Source organism: Xenopus laevis, chromosome 6L (assembly GCF_017654675.1).
Source record: "Xenopus laevis strain J_2021 chromosome 6L, Xenopus_laevis_v10.1, whole genome shotgun sequence".
Taxonomy (NCBI): Eukaryota; Metazoa; Chordata; class Amphibia; order Anura; family Pipidae; genus Xenopus; species Xenopus laevis.
In genome coordinates, this window is record NC_054381.1 from 140,990,930 (window position 1) to 141,008,310 (window position 17,381).

A 17,381-nucleotide genomic window follows, 5' to 3' on the forward strand; every position below is an offset into this window, starting at 1 on the left:
AGGCTGGGCACCATTTTTACCCTTTTCACCCTGATCTCAACAAATAGAGGCTTCAAAGTTTGATTTAATGGACATTTTATACAGAGGACATTGACTTTTTTGTTGTGGCTGAGGTGACTTATACTTGCTTTTAGGCACTGAATCTGATATGTAATATCTTTAGAACACTAGTTAAATATAAATGACCAGCAGTCTGGAAGGTCTTTGTGTTGATACAACACTACAGGGTTCCATAAAAATTGACTTCCCTATGGCTAAGTTGCCTGAAGTTCACTGGAAATTAGAGAGGCTGGAGGAACATGAAGTTAAAAGAGAAAGTTCTATGTCTAAAGTTGGCATTACCTGGGCCCCTCCAGACCATGTCATCAGCTTATCGCTCCATTTTTGGAGCCCTTGGTAAAACAGCAGAGGACCACATCAACGTGTTCATGCAGTTTTCATTTAACGGGTCTCCAGAGACCATATACAGATGTCACCATGTATGGCCAGCTTTAGACCAGTTGTCCTCAACTTTTGTAGCATGTAGTCACAATCGAATTATAGTCAAGGAGCCAAACTGGAAATATATATAGTATTATATAGATGAGGACAGCTTAAGAAGCAGTTTCATCTATGGGGATGACAGGCACTCATGGCCTGAAGCACTACAGTTACTGAAATCTACAACAGACCGTAGGAGTTATTATATACTTTCATTAGTATCAAGGGGTTTTCATAGGTAGATTAGGGTAATCCACTTGGTACGATCCAGCTCGGAAATCCACTAACCCAGAATGCAGTGGGGGATGAGCTCTGACTGGGAAATCCACTAATCCATAATGCAGTGGGGGTGGCAGAAACACTGCAGAAAATAGAAACAAGCCAAAACATAGAGAGGCACTGACAGTCCAAGAATCTGTTGTATTACTGACCTGTATAAAATGACAGCTGTAATGCATAGTGCAGTAAGTGTGAATACCTCTATGTCACATAACATCCTCTGAACTTGATTTCCCCAAGATCATAATTAGAGAAAACATTAAAAAATATCCTGTCTATTGTTTTACACAAAAAGTTTCCTTTTTTTACTCTCTCGTGACCCCCCACCAAACATACATTGTGCCTACTGCCTAACAAAGATGTGTTGAGGTACAGTAAATGAATAGATGATTGCTAGCCAACTAGATATACAGATAAATTAAACAATATTCATAAGTCTTCCTTTTTGCACAGCCCTGCTAAGTCTTCATCTCCAAAGCCCTGGAAATGCTGCATCTATAAAGCACTGGTATGCCTCCTGCACTGGAGTTTTGATATTAATTGCTCAGAAGGAACATTATTGAAAGTCCAAAAAAGAGCGACTAAACTGATAAAGGATATAAGAGGTACAATTAATGATAAATGGAGGGCACACCAAAACTTTCAAAAGTTAGCGAGAGGTGCAGAAACAAATGTTACCCCTACTGAAGGTAACCAGTATCTATAATTGATCTACCTGTTTGCACACTCAAAATCAGGAACAATTTAACGAGAGGGTGGTTTTGAAAAAATAATTTTTACTTTTTGTTCAAAAAACATTTTACATGGACAACGCCTTACAACACATGGCATAATTTATACAATTAAAAAAATAGCATAGAATATCAACCACCCATTAGTTATATGTAGCAAGCAAGAAATCAGCAAGGGAGCGGATACACCTACCAGAAAAATGAGAATGGCCCCAACGTTTCGGCACCAAGGCCTTTGTCAAGGGGATCCCTGGTGTTGGAGTGACTGCAGGGAGCTGCGGAGCTACAACAGAGGCAAGCCAGGAGGAGAGAGTGGAGTCTGATGGCTGCAAGATGGCTGCTGACAGTGAGGCACCAAGGAGCAGTGTGGCCCTGGAGGTTGCAGAAAGTGCTCTGACCAACCAGGAGATGGCTACAGACAACATGGAGCCTGAGTGCAGTATGGCCCTAGAGGTTGTAGAAAGTGCTCTGGGTGACCTGGAAATGGCGGCTGCCAGTGAGGAACATGGAAACCGTGTGGCCCTGGACACTGAGCAGGTAATGACTGTGACCCCCATGGGGAAAGCAGAAGTGAGTGAAGGGAATGTTCACAAAGTGACTGAGACTGTGATACAATATGACACTATTATTAAAGCATTGGAGGACCTGAGGAGTTTGGAAGATAAACAAAACTGTTTAAACAGAGACATTGATAATCTGACAGATGAACTGCAGTCGCTGAAAGGAGAGAGGAGAAACCAGGTTATACGGGAGTTGACTTTCCTTGATAAGGAATTGAAGGAGACAGAGACTTACATTTAAGACATTCTGAATGTTATTGAGCCATGGAAGGAGCTTTATGGCAACCGGCAGAGGTTTAAGGAGATGCAGGAAGGTAAAGTGACTGCTGAGACTCTGCTTAAAGTTGCTGAACTGCTTAATGAAACAGAGGGTTCAAAAACTGTTGCAGAATGTAGCAGTGCTACAGACATTACACAATATGATAGTGTTGAAAATAATACTGATAACCATACTGATAATGATAACCATACTGATAATGTGTGTGTAGCTGCTGTGAGTGCTGGGGGCAGTGAGGTGCAGGTGAATGCAGTTAATGCAATGCATGTGAGTGATGAGGCTGCTTTGGCTGAAGGGGGAGTGAGTGCAATGAATGCTGTGAGTGCTGGGGGCAGTGTGGAGCAAGTTGCAGAGAGAGGTGCAGCTGAGGTGCATGTGGTTGATGCAATGCAAGTGAGTGGGGGAGGGGAGGGAAAAAATGGTGTTTATTCTGCTGGGGAGAGCAATGTGCAAGGTGGGAGTGAGAGGGCTGCTGGAGGTAATGTTTGGGAAGGGAGGAGGTTCTTCGCACGTGAGAAGGAAGATGACTCTGATGATCAGATTGATAAGAGAATAAATGTAGTTAAAATTAAGTGGGTGAATGAGAGAGAGGATTTCCCGGGGTGCAGGTTTGTTGCCAGAAACATAATTAAACAGTTGTTGGATTTCACCCCACAAGATATTTATGCTCTAACAAGTGTCACAGATATTGAATTTGATCTCAGTTTTAAATGATCCCAAGGGTTAGAGGAATTCTGGAAGAGGTATCATCTGAAGAAAGAGGCCAAGGAGTGGGAGGGGTTTAGGGTAATACCTGTCTCCAAACCTGAAACTAAAGTTGTGACTATAATGATGAAGAATGAGACGGTACATGAGCAGGACGTCCTCATATGGCTCAGGCGCCAGTGCACTGTCTTATCCCCCCTGGTGCGACTGTTTGATGAGGAGGGTTTCTGGACGGGGGGATATAAAGTCCAAGTTAAACTGCATGTAGAGCACAATGTTCAGAGTCATCTCCCAAATTCGTTTTTCATTGGGAAAACAAGGGGTGTCTGCTTCTATGTGGGTCAGCCCAGACTATGCTATAAATGTGGGTCCAACAGGCATTATGCCATGAAATGTAATGTACAGAAATGTGCTTTGTGTGGGGAGACTGGGCACCCGAGCAAAGAATGTGTCCAGGCAATAAAATGTAACCTGTGCATGAAGTCAGGCCATGCTTATAGATCATGCCCCGAAGCCTGGCGTAACATTCAGTGAGCTTGTCCCAATTTGGCACAGGAGATGAGCAACCCAATGCCAGGGGAGAACCTGCCACAGACTGAGACAAGGAGGGAGAAGAGAGCAGAAGGGGCAAGAGAAACAGCTAGAGGGCCCCAAACAGAGGTGAAAGGGAAGGAGGCAGAGAAAGATGGAAGGAAGAGTGACACAGGGAAGAGTGAAGGGAATAAAAAGACAAAGGTACTGATGTCCCATGAGAAGGAGAGAGGAAGGGATGAGTGGAAAGTGGTGGGCAGCAAATCAAAGAAGAAAGTTAAAGAGAATAAGTGCCCTGGTGTAATTGCCATTGAAACTGAAAATAGGTTTGTTTTGCCAGGGGGAAATCATGGGGGGAATTGGCAGAGGAAGAAGAGGCGAGAATAGAGGAAACACCTGAGAAAAGGAAAAGTCTCCCGTTATTTCCAGTAGGAAAAAGAGTAAGAGGGAAGAGATTTCTGAATCCCAGGAGGCAGATTGGGAGTCCCTGGAGGAGGAAGGAGGGATTGTGAGCCATGAGACAGGTATAAGGATTCAGGTGAAAAGATCAGGAGGTAAAAGTTCAGACAAGTCTTTAAATAAGAAACATAAAGATGGCTCCTGATATGCATTTTATGAACATAACCAGAATGTTAAATCTTGTTTATGGGCTGATGGGTGCAGAGAGGGAAAATGGTGTGGAAACTGAGAAACCTGTCAGAAACATGATGCTTTGCAGGAATGTTCATTTTCCTTTTTGATGTATTATTGATTTATTGCTTACTTCTGATCTGATTGAAATGTAATTGTATTTCTTTTGTAATTGTTTAATATTTTAATAAAATTCTATCCCTATTATACCTGCTATCCTACAGTCACACTCCCTTCCCAGAGACTATTATCCCACTGTTACTATAGACACCATCTCTCCCTACTATACCTGCTATCCCACAGTCACAGTCCCTTCCCAGAGACTATTATCCACTGTTACTATAGACACCATCTCTCCCTACTATACCTGCTATCCCACAGTCACAGTCCCTTCCCAGAGACTATTATCCCACTGTTACTATAGACACCATCTCTCCCTACTATACCTGCTATCCCACAGTCACACTCCCTTCCCAGAGACTATTATCAACTGTTACTATAGGCACCATCTCTCCCTACTATACCTGCTATCCCACAGTCACACTCCCTTCCCAGAGACTATTATCCACTGTTACTATAGACACCATCTCTCCCTACTATACCTGCTATCCTACAGTCACACTCCCTTCCCAGAGACTATTATCCCACTGTTACTATAGACACCATCTCTCCCTACTATACCTGCTATCCCACAGTCACACTCCCTTCCCAGAGACTATTATCCCACTGTTACTATAGACACCATCTCTCCCTACTATACCTGCTATCCCACAGTCACACTCCCTTCCCAGAGACTATTATCCCACTGTTACTATAGGCACCATCTCTCCCTACTATACCTGCTATCCCACAGTCACACTCCCTTCCCAGAGACTATTATCCCACTGTTACTATAGACACCATCTCTCCCTACTATACCTGCTATCCCACAGTCACACTCCCTTCCCAGAGACTATTATCCCACTGTTACTATAGACACCATCTCTCCCTACTATACCTGCTATCCCACAGTCACACTCCCTTCCCAGAGACTATTATCCACTGTTACTATAGGCACCATCTCTCCCTACTATACCTGCTATCCCACAGTCACACTCCCTTCCCAGAGACTATTATCCACTGTTACTATAGGCACCATCTCTCCCTACTGGATATATGGTGGACTATTGAGCATCTGGATCCCACACTCTCCCTTGGTGTTTAATGCGACCTTGCTCCTTTAATATTGCATCCTTCTATCACTTCTAATAAGCATCACATATACATTGTAGCACCATAGGAAACTGTCTATATTCTGTATCCATGCACTGAATATACAACTAGATGATTAATTAGTATCTGGTGTATTTGAACTAGGTCCAGGTTTTCCTGGAATTTGTTATACCTGACTATCTGTCAAGAAGGACCAGCTTCATAGCTGCACAACAGGATCAATTACACTTTACCTGAAAGACTCACTAGAAACTGAACCACTGCACTGGAGCTTTGCTCTTTCACTGACTGCTCGGGGGATTATCTGTAAGTGGTGTTAAAACCAGCACAAGTTTTGTTTTCTAGTTTGGTACAAGGGTGTCCTGGTAGGAGGTATAAACAACCTGTGGGCTTGTTTGGCTTGTGTGCTTTGTATTATGCATTCTGCAACCACTTTAAATACATTCTTAGCATAGAGATCAGTAAGAAAAACAGCACATATTTTCAAGGGAATTCTGTTTAGTTGGATTATATATCATTTTTTTAAAGTAAACAGATGCCAATGTTTAGTATTTTTATTCTGAGATGTGTATCCCTTGGAACTCATTAGGCAGATTTAGACCACAAATTCCCACAACCCTACCAAGTCATCATTACTTGTTCTTCCTGACTCTCTTCCCTTAAAACCACTCATAATCTCAGGGTATTTTGTTTTGAAGAGTAGTATACAAATAATCACATAATCTGACTTTTAGACCAATTGTTAGAATGCTAAGTAGCAGCAACAGGTCACTGTAGTAGAGTAACTACTACATGGATGTTTATTCTAGCTCAATAGAATTGAATAAATATTTCACTGATTACTCTAGTGTTCATTTGAAAATGTAGTAGTTGTTTGGGAAGTAATAGAAAGGAAAAAATCATACATATGCTAGGTAGGCCTCCTTACTACTAATACAATTAGTAGAAAGAATTTGGGATTCTGCATTCGTGTGAGAACAATGCTGTCAACACAACTTCTTCCTTCAGATGTAGAGAACATTTCCATCAAAGATTCTTTTTCTCTGTACCAACAGTCTTGCATAGGAGACCAATTTATAAGGCACACACTGTTGCAGAGAAACAGTCATGGTGCTATAGGGCTTTACCGAGCATTTGTTGTCAGTGACTTAATTTAAGTTACCGTATATACTCGAGTATAAGCCGAGTCTTTCAGCATCCAAAATGGGCTGAAAAGGTCTACCTCGGCTTATACTCGAGTCAGTGGGCAGTAGCTAAGATTGCAGTCACTTTTAATCATTCCTATACCAACAGTTCGCTTGGGGAGAGACTGCAATATCCCACAATGCCCTCTGTTGGTTATATGAAAGAATAACAGTGCGCCCTCTGTTGGTTATATGAAGGAATAACAGTGACTGCAATATCACACAGCACCCTCTGTTGGTTATGTGAAAGAATAACAGTGACTGCAATATCACACAGCGCCCTCTGTTGGTTATATGAAGGATTAACAGTGATGGCAATATCACACAGCGCCCTCTGTTGGTTATACGAAAGATTAACAGTGATGGCAATATCACACAGCGCCCTCTGTTGGTTATACGAAAGATTAACAGTGATGGCAATATCACACAGCACCCTCTGCACATGGTAGTGGGACAGTGGGACAATGCACACAGTAATCTGTATGGCAATTCTCTGTCACCATCAACTTTGCAAAGAAGTCCGGTTGATCGCTGGGGGGGTCGCTTTGGCTGAATGTGCGCTGCTGGGAGACAGGGCTGTAGTTGTGTCTAGGCTTATACTCGAGTCAATACGTTTTCCCAGTTTTTGTAGGTAAAATTAGGTACCGCGGCTTATACTTGGGTCGGCTTATACTCGAGTATATACGGTAGATGGCTGCTGCAAAATTCTTTTAGCAGATACAATGCAGGGGTATAATGTTCTAGAACACGTCAAATACAGGTGACCCTCCGTTCCTCTGATTGATGAATTATCGGGGAGGCCAGTCAGAGGGACCCATACACCTGCTCATATAGTTACATAAAAGTGGGCAGAAAAGTGGGCAGCATAGGGATTTACAAATTATCCCTTGGGGCATTGCAGATAATACTGAGAATAAATAATTTTGTCTTTCAGGATATTTTTTATTTGCAGTTATGTGGAACCGTAATGGGATTCAAAGGCACCCTATCAGTTCAGAAAAAACAATCACCCATTTCACCCAATTCAACTATAAATTAACACTTTCCACACATTTTAAGGAACATGGTCATATGGCAGAACAGTTACGATTTACTGTCTTAGAGACAGTAAATTGCAACAATCCCCTCATCATTACAGAGGAGATCATGAATCAAAACAAAGAGAGATTTTGTGGATTCATAGATTGAATTCTCTTTATCCCCATGTCTTAAATAAGGATTATCTATATTGTATCTGTTTTTATGATATGAATGTGGTACAGGTATGGGATCCGTTATTTGTAAAACTGTTATCCAGAAAGTTCCAAATTACGGAAAGGCCGTCTCCCATAGACTCCATTATAAAAAAATAATCAAAATTTTTAAAAATGATTTCCTTTTCTCTGTAATAATAAAGCAGTAGCTTGTACATGATCCCAACTAAGATATAATTAATCCTTATTGGAAGCAAAACCACTGGGTTTATTTAATGGTTAAATGATTTTCTAGTAGATTTAAGGTATGAAGATGCAAATTACAAAAAGATCCATTATCCAGAAAACCCCAGGTCCCATACCTGTACTATGTAATTTCCTCAGATGGATTTGCTAATACTCTGTTGACGTTGGAAACGCTGTTTACATGGCTTGAAAAAGAATCCTTCTGAGGCTTGAAACGCTGCTGTTAATATGCAAATGGTAATGTACAAGTTGCAAATAACAAACAGCTTTTGTCATTCACCCATGGCGCCTTTCTAAATAGTTAAACACATTGATACAAAAACACCTATAGAGAATCCTTTACTGTGACAAATGAACACCTTCTGTCATCCGGCTGAGAACATGCTGTATATTATTATATCACAGCGAGTAACATCAGCGGTCGGAAATTAGCCGACTGCTAAGATAATGTTTTGTAGCAAATTAGCGAATTTATTGGGAATGTTCTAACTGAGAATATTTTTTCAAACCTATAAAGCACAGACTGTGCAGTGGGATCTAGCCACATGGAATCTGTCTATTTAAAGGAGAATTATACCCTAAAATCTCGCTAGAAATGACATGTTGTATAAACTCAGCTTCGGACTGAATGTACTGCACCATTCTAAAGGTTCAGCATTACTGATGTGCGGGTTGAGAATTTCACACCCGACCCTAACCCGCCCCCTCCGGAACCGCACCCGGCCGGGGCGCGATCCAGAACCCGGAAGCTGGCAGTACTAGGTTGCTAGCTCGACGCGCAACCACCAGCGACCCAAAATTTTGTGCAGGAGTCGGCCCAAACCCACCCGACCTGGGTCCCGCAGGTTTCGGGTCAGTCCCGACATCACTATTCAGCATCTCAATAACAAGGGTTGCCACCTTTTCTGGAAATAAAAACAGCCTTCTTACAGTTTTATGTTTTTTCCCTATTAATAACATTGGCATCATTTATACTGACCATGACCAGACCAGTAAAACACCAGCCAAACAACAACCCTATCTATAACAGTAATGATCCAGGCCTTCCAAGTTGTGAACATGAGCTCACCATCTTGAGTTTTGTTAGGAGTGTCAGGGGCACTGCACATGCTCAGTGTGTTCTGGGAAGCTGCTGAGAAGGTCTGTGGTGGCCTTTGTTCAGTCCGAAGCTGAGTATATAAAGTCTAAAACTAAATAGGGGTTATTTAGTACCTTTCCGCCCCTTACCAAAACAGCAGTGACTACCGCAGTTAGCATTGTATTCATGTGAGTAGCAACAGGTCTTTGTGTTTTGTGTCAGAACATAGCAGCAATGCAGAAAGAGTAGAAGGTGGTAGTTAAAGTTGACAAAACTGCCTGTGGTTTCCTAAATGACCCCCAATGTGCTGCATTTCTACCCTACCTCTTTGCTAGGCTTTAGTTTCCCTTTAAAAAGCAGACAGTTGGCAGCGACAGAGGAGATGGTTTGTGCTATAGACTCATTGCATTTCTGTGTTTGAGGCACAAAGTTCTGATTGCTTTATTGATCCTAGAACAAATCATTCCACTGGACAAACACGTTAGTTCTTCTTAAGAAGCACAAATAATTAAGGCCTGCGTGTGCTTCACTAACTAACTAATAGGTTTGTGACCATCACTTTTTTCAGACTTAAAACAGAAGCCACATGAATGCCCCCATCCACCTTAAAGGGATACTGTCATGGGAAAACATGTTTTTCCAAATGCACCAAATAGTGCTGCTCCAGCAGAATTCTGCACTGAAATCCATTTTTCAAAAGAGCAAACTGTTTTTTTTATATTTAAATTTGAAATCATACATGGGGCTAGACATACGTATTGTCAGTTTACCAGTTGCCCCCAGTCATGTGACTTGTGCTCTGATGAACTTCAATCACTCTTTACTGTTGTACTGCAAGTTGGAGTGATATCACCCCCTCCCTTTCCCCCAGCAGCCTAACAAGAGACCAATGGGAAGGTAACCAGATAACAGCTCCCTAACACCAGATAACAGCTGCCTGGTAGATCTAAGAACAGCACTCAATAGTAAAATCCAGGTCCCACTGAGACACATTCAGTTACATTGAGTAGGAGAAACAACAGCCTGCCAGAAAGCATTTCCATCCTAAAGTGCTGGCTCAATCTGAAAGCACATGACCAGGCAAAACGACCTGAGATGGCGCCTAAACACCAATATTACAACTAAAAAAATAGACTTGTTAGGTTAGGATTTAAATTTTATATGGTAGAGTGAATTAGTTGCAGTGTAAACAGTGCAATTTTAAAAAAAAAACGACACCATAATTTAATCAAGACAGAATCCCTTTAAGGTTCTTTTTAATGTTTTTAACTTGCTGATTTTGTAATTTATATAAACCTATACCTATGGGATCCAGTAACCTGAGCCAATAAGCTACATCACCAATGGCCAGTCAGTGGGTATCCATTTGTTCTGGATTCTAGAGTATTAAGGACAGTACTATATATGCTTCAGCCCAGTGTGCCAAGATGTGTCACTTTCATCCACATACAACAGATGCCAGATTTCAGCTATCACACATAACAGTAATGAATAAACCAGACAGAGATATTGCCACTGGAACTGGACAGAAATAAATTGTAAGGAAGGAGCTACTAACTGTCTGAATCACTTCTGTCACAGAAAATTTCACACTTAGGGCGACATTTATTATGCTGCGAAAATATTACCGTACATAAATACGCACACGCACGCCTCATTCCGATGTAATCCGTTTATGGCGATGAAATAATTTAGTCGCTTATTTATGAAGGTATGTTTACGATACTTGCGAATGCGTATCGTATCGTATTTTTCCGACGATTGGTTAGCGCACTGAATCGTAATTTGATGCGGATATTATTATGTGTAAATCAGCGAATAACGTGTGACGTGTTATGTTACTGCGCATGAGCATTACCTCCGTTTTCGTAGCATTCACTGGTGCTAATGCGCATGCTCTGGCATTTACGTCACGTTTTGTTATAAGGCATGGTTGAAATTTTGCGTATCTTCGCAAAACACACATTTCTCATTGTGAAGGAATTGTAATGGCGGCTGATGATAACTCTGAAAGTGGTGGTCATACAACAAAGGCCGGAAGAAATATCAAATTCACCTTCGATGAGAACTGCGCTTTGGTAGACAAGGTTGTTCAGTATTATGATCACATTTATGGGCATTTAGCTCCAAAAACTTCTCAGGCACGTAAAAGAGCTCTTTGGCTGAGAATATGTGAAGCAGTTAATGCAGTGGGTGCTCATCCACGAACAATTGACAATTGCAAGAAAAGAGTCAGCGACATCAAAAGGTTGTTGAAGAAAAAGTTAGCTGAAGAAAAGAAGTATGCACGTGGTACTGGAGGTGGTGCTCCACATGAAATACATTATTTGGAATATGAAGAAGATTTTAAAAAGGTGATGGGACCAGATATAGTAGATGGCATCGATGGGCACATTGACACTGATGGTAAGATTTCTTTTTATTCTATTTTTTCTTATGTTCATATGTATGTACCCCTTTACAGCAGTTTAAAGGAACAAATTAAACAATAAAACAATGTACTGTTGCCCTGCACTGTTAAAACTACGCTGCTGTGTAGCCATGTGGGCAGCCATTACAAGGGGAAACGGCGCTTATGTGTTATCTGCTATCAACCTGGGCTATTGAGCCATATTTAAAATGCCCCATGGCTATTGTTATTTCTTTGATTTATTTGTTTTATTTAAGATTCTGCAGTTTCATCAAGGTCTGTTGTGACTGGAAACCATGAAAATCCTACTCAGATGTTAAATTCCACTCAAGGTACATGTTCATCAGCAACCACTGGAGGACCTAGTGACATAGGTATGTATTATATGTTTATTCTAAATTCTACATGCATATTTAGTTGGCTAAACAATATTTTTTTTAACAGATGATACCGATCTTTCAAACCAACATGATGCTTCAGAGGACAACATACTATATTCTAGTGATTTCCCTGGTTAGTATTATTATGTATGTTTATTATTTTTCATTACAGTATATATGTCACATACAATGAACTAATATATTTGATTTAGATGTCCCAAATGATGATGCTGGTTCAACTGTGACTTTGGTACTGGAACCTGTATTGCAAAGTGAAGGGGATCACATGGACAACCCTGGTAGAACATATCCTAATACAAGCGAAAATAATGATAGAGGAGAAATTTCAGATCTTCTTTTTCTCTCAAAAGTCGTTGAAAATTTTAGTACCAATACAAATGCTGTGAGAAAGCTGGAATTAAGGAAAATAAAAAAGATGAATAAGGTTGAGGCTCACCTTAAAATGTTAAATCAACATGTGTTAGAGATTCGTAATCAGCAAAGGGCAGATTCTCAGAGAACCAAACAGTACCGTTCAAGAAAGTTATTTCTGATGCAAGAGAATAATAAAATATTGCACAAGATATTACAGGAACCAAAACAAGTAAACCACTGTAATCCTACTACTGAAGCTGTCTCTGCTGCTGCTTTGAGTTCACAAAAATACAATACCCGCAATGGTCGCAATAAAACTGATAGCAATGCTGCTAAAATTACATCTGAGAAAGTTTTCACTAAAAAGAGAAAGAAGTAAAAAAAAGTGCAAAACACAAATTTTGTTCCATAGCATGTTTTATTTTTTGAAAGTTTGCATTTCCAAAAAGTGCTCTTCTGAAGTTCAATATTGACATGGTTCCGTAGAATTTACATTGTCACAGATAACTGACATTGAGAATTGGTAATCCATTTCTGACATTTTCTGTGGGAAAAAAGAATATGGTTAACATTTGTTCATTGTAAGCAAAATAAAAAGTTTACAAAAACTTACATCTGAAGTGTGAGTTGATTAACTGCATCCTCACATTTCTTCCACTGTCAGTAGTTTCATTACAGCTGGAGCTTAACTGCTCTTGCACACTTTCAGAATACGTTTCTATGTCAGGCACACCATGCTTTAAAGCCAGATTATGCAGAATGCAGCACACTATAATGATATTTGTTACTTTTTTGGGTGTGTATTGTAGAACTCCTCCAGATTTATCTAGACATCTAAATCTGGCTTTTAACAATCCAAATGTTCTTTCAATTACTGATCGTGTGCTGCGATGTGCTTCATTGTATTTCTCCTCAGCTTGTGAGTGTGGGTTTAGTACAGGAGTCATGAGCCATGGACGACATCCGTAACCAGAGTCACCTTAGACAATAAAGAAATAATATATACATCATATATACTATATATGCATTAATATACACATTATACTAATTAAAAGGAAAATGTTGCGAAAAAGAATATTTAATATAAGCTTTCTCATACTGAAATAACAAACTTTGAAATAATCAAGTTTATATTCACTCTTCCTCTCTCAGCATCTGTTTGTTTTTATTCTGTCTTCATGCAGCAGTTGGGTGTCAAGACGAATGATCCAATATATCTTGTAGGGGGGGCTCCTTTCCTAGCAGATGTATTAGAGTTCACTCAAATAACTGTTTCCAGTACAATCATAATATGACAAATGAGCTGCCTTTTGCACAAAATCTGCATGTACAGTGAACTCTGTATCTTCTATGCAAAAGGAGCCCCGTATGAGATATATTGGATCATTCATCTGACACCCAACTGCTGCATGGAGACAGAATGAGGAGAAACAGATGCTGAGAGAGATAGTGGAAAAAAACTTGATTATTTCAGAAACAAAGCAGAATTTAAAACTGATAAAATTTTCATTTTTGCTATAGTTCCCCTTTAACTAAAAGGTGAACCACCCCTTTATTAAATTTTTAAACTTTTTTTTGTTAGCTAATCTGAAAGCTCCTTTACATCATATGCTTATGTAATGTAAGTTATTTAGGCATGAATTGTAATGCATACACAGATATACTTACCAAGTAACCAACCATCTGGCATGTGTCCATCTTCAAATTTTTGAAATAAGGAGGACTGCCGAAGAACATACGAGTCATGTGTAGAACCTGGGAATCCTGATTTAACACTCATTATCCTATGTTTACCATCACAGACCATCTGTACATTTATTGAGTGGAAGTGCTTTCTGTTTCTATATTGCTCTTCACCATGGCGAGGAGGCCGCAGTGGAACGTGTGTACAATCAATTGCACCTAACACATTAGGCATTGCAGCTATTCGGAAAAATTCAATTTTTACATCATCCCACTGTGCTCTGTTTTGAGGGAAATGAATGTATTCTTTAGCTTTAAGTGCAATTGCTGTTAAAACAGTTTCTAAATACCTTGAAAAGGTAGGTTGACTTATGCCTGAAACAATAGATGTAACAGCCTGAAAGGAGCCTGTTGCTAAAAAGTGTAATACAGCCAGTAATTTTACTTGTCCAGGTACTGCATGTGTCCGGCCAGTCAAAGGTTCAACTTTTTCTTTTATATTATTATATAAGCTGAGTATAGCCTCTCTGTTTAGGCGATATCTCTGAACTATCTCACTGTCACTTAGGTTGTCAAGGTTAGTTCTTTCCAGAAATAGTCTAGGCCTTCTGACTTTAACAATATTCTGGTGGTTGTCAGCGTTGTTGCTTCTAGAGGTTATACTGACACGCTGTCTTCTGTGTATTATGGTTCTTCTTGCTAATGAAATCGATAGGTCTGACAAAATCATTTCCATTATTCTCACCGACTACTCACTGTCCTGCGGCGATCGTTATGCGTAATACGCATCACACAATAACGCTACGCACGCAACTACCACAATCACGCGAGATTTTGTAATGTGTAATAGAGATAACACTGGACAACAGAAGAATGGAGCAACAATCTGTGTTAGCCAAAAAAAAAAATTTCACCCTTGAGGATCTGCATTTTATGGTTGACTACCTAGATAAGTATACATATGACAATCCACCAGTTGTGAATACGAATGCTTATAAGCACAAAGTTATGGGAAAGTTAGTGCGAATATTAGGACGCAAGACTGGAGTTCAAAGATCTATAAAAGAAGTTCAAGTACGCTATTCAGATCTAAAAAGTAGGGAAAAGAAGCTATATTTACAGATACTACAAGACATAGGTGCATATACTGTATGCCTTATACCAATATGAGTATGAGTTATTTTATGTTATTTATTGTATTAATTGATCATATACATTTTTTAGGTAAGTCAACAGAAGCCATGGAAAATGAACCTGGTACAAGTCAAAAAACAGGTAATTATATATGTCTTTCTATGATTTCAAAACTTTTTTATCGTTGTTTCTGTTATCAGTTTTAATTTAATTTATATTTATTTTATAGCAAGTTCCCAGGGTGAAACTTCAACAAATGAAGCTGAAAAAAGCCAAACATCAGGTATAATGATGAATGTATTTATTTTTTCCCTCTCTCTCTCTCTCTCTCTCTCTCTCTCTCTCTCTCTCTCTCCCCCCCCTATTTCCCAAGACTTTTCGCTTACATTCCTTTCTACTTTCTTCTGTTTTCTTAATAATGTTGAAGTCTATAGAAAAATAGTATATAGGCAACACTGTTATAGTTATTACTTACTATTATCAATAATAGAGAATTATTTGGCAAATCCAAATGGAAGCTCAGTCTGTCGTAAAATCGATTTGTAGTCAAAAGTGAACTTATGATCAGTTACTGTATACGATGGGCAGCAGTGTTATAAAGTTATTTGTTTTTTTTGTAGATACAATTGATTCAACAACTTCTACAAATGCAATGCCTTCATCTAAAAAAAGAAACAAAAAGAAAAAACATACATGTGATTGTGACATTCACCTAACTGAAGTGAAAGAGATAATACAGAAAGTGGACAACAAAGTGGACTTTCTGCTTCAAAAAATGGAACCCTTACTCAAGGTTTCTTTTGTAATCCAGCAAGATGCAGAGCAACAGTCACAAGTTTAGAAAAATATTTTATTGTAGTCATTACATTTAGATTTATGGTGTTTTTTTTAGATAAAGGAATAGTGACACATTCCATATTTTAACACATTCCATATTTTAACTACAACATGCCAACTTGGAATATAAACAGTGAATTTTTTTTACAAATTTTTTTCAATTATACACACATCCCCGCAATACTTTGTTTTACTAACTCACATCAGTCAGTAACTTCATGAGTGACATCATACTTGAGGGGGTGTCAACTTGTCAAAAATGTAGGAATCTGCATTCAGCCTAATTGCACTTTTTATAATGAAAGCTTTAATCCACTCAGAAGGATTTAACGATCATCCTGGAATATCAGCCTTTCATTGAGAAAGAGGAGAGCAATCAAACTTGTCTGTTTAGTGATTAATATTTATTCATTCTGCTAAACACAGTGTTTAGCAGAATGAATAAACATTTATCAAAGCAGTTAATCTGTGTTTGAGTGCTCTTCTCTTTCTCATTGAAAGGGGGTGTCAAACTTCAGAGAGGTTGGAGGACAATGTGGAGTGTGTCACTATTCCTCTTGGGCATTACCCTTTCTTTATTTTCATTGATAAGATAATGCAAAAATTGCAGATAATGCCAAACATTTTTTCTATTGTTTAATTATGTTATCCTATATGTGACTGTGTTAATAATAACTGTAACACAACAGACCATTGTGTTGCATAGTTAATTAAGGAGACAATACATATTCTAAAATTGATAGAAACACATAAGTAAATTATGTGTATCTACATATTACATTAGTAATTATGTTTTGAACATATGCTATTGGGTATTACCCTTCCTTTATTTTCATTGAGAAGATAATGCAAAAATTGCAAATAATGCCAAAAAAGTTTTCCTGTGTTTAATTATGTTAATCTACAGATAATTCTTTAATAGTAACTAAATTCTCAAATGTGACTGTGAGAATAATAAGAGCAACTGTAACACAACAGACCATTGTGTTGCCTAGTTAATAATTCAAAGTTGATATACAGGCATAAGTAAACTTTACACAATAAAAATAAGTCTCTGGTGTACTTTTGTTGGCTGAGAAGTAGTTTTTTTTATCAATTACTATTCTGTCTGTCTGTCTGTATATGTATAGGGTGATACAGTCTCTTATCTGTCTGTCTATCTATATCCATCTCTCTTCCCCCTCGTTATCTATCTATCTATCATCTCTCGTCTCTGACTGATTCACCTGTGCCAATGACCGATTCACCTGCGATAATTCACCTGTGGAGCCTCTTGTGCCACTGACTGATTCACCTATCTATCTTCATTCTCTATTTCTCTACGTAGTTAGTTAAATAGCGATCATGGTCTCTGTCTAAACTGTTTCATCTAGCTCTAATTATGTTTTATGGAGCTACATACATTTTGCTATATGTACTGGATCATTAACAAGGAATTTCAGCAACATTTATTAAG

The 17,381-nt window shown here is 39.1% G+C and overlaps 1 protein-coding gene across 2 annotated transcripts; it reads left to right on the forward strand.

Moving 5' to 3' along the window:
• The first annotated feature begins 10,537 nt into the window (after positions 1–10,537).
• On the forward strand, positions 10,538–16,987 carry LOC121394761. 2 transcript variants are annotated; one of them, XM_041566566.1, is made up of 6 exons: positions 10,560–11,512; positions 11,774–11,890; positions 11,961–12,029; positions 15,179–15,229; positions 15,318–15,371; positions 15,709–16,987. In XM_041566566.1, exons 1-6 carry the CDS (start codon positions 11,095–11,097, stop codon positions 15,927–15,929), a joined length of 930 nt encoding a protein of 309 aa, XP_041422500.1. In that variant the 5' UTR covers positions 10,560–11,094; the 3' UTR covers positions 15,930–16,987. The 2 variants fall into 2 exon arrangements, with proteins under 2 accessions (XP_041422499.1, XP_041422500.1); XM_041566565.1 differs by lacking the exons at positions 15,179–15,229; positions 15,318–15,371; positions 15,709–16,987 and adding an exon at positions 12,109–12,658 and having other exon boundaries at positions 10,538–11,512.
• Positions 16,988–17,381: the final 394 nt, after the last annotated feature.

Excerpts from the sequence above, each read along its gene's own strand:
- LOC121394761 (XM_041566565.1), top strand. The coding sequence starts at position 11,095 with ATGGCGGCTGATGATAACTCTGAAAGTGGTGGTCATACAACAAAGGCC. Across the intron at positions 11,891-11,960 it reads TGGAGGACCTAGTGACATAG|ATGATACCGATCTTTCAAAC; the intron begins GTATGTATTATA and ends TTTTTTTAACAG. Across the intron at positions 12,030-12,108 it reads ATATTCTAGTGATTTCCCTG|ATGTCCCAAATGATGATGCT; the intron begins GTTAGTATTATT and ends TATTTGATTTAG.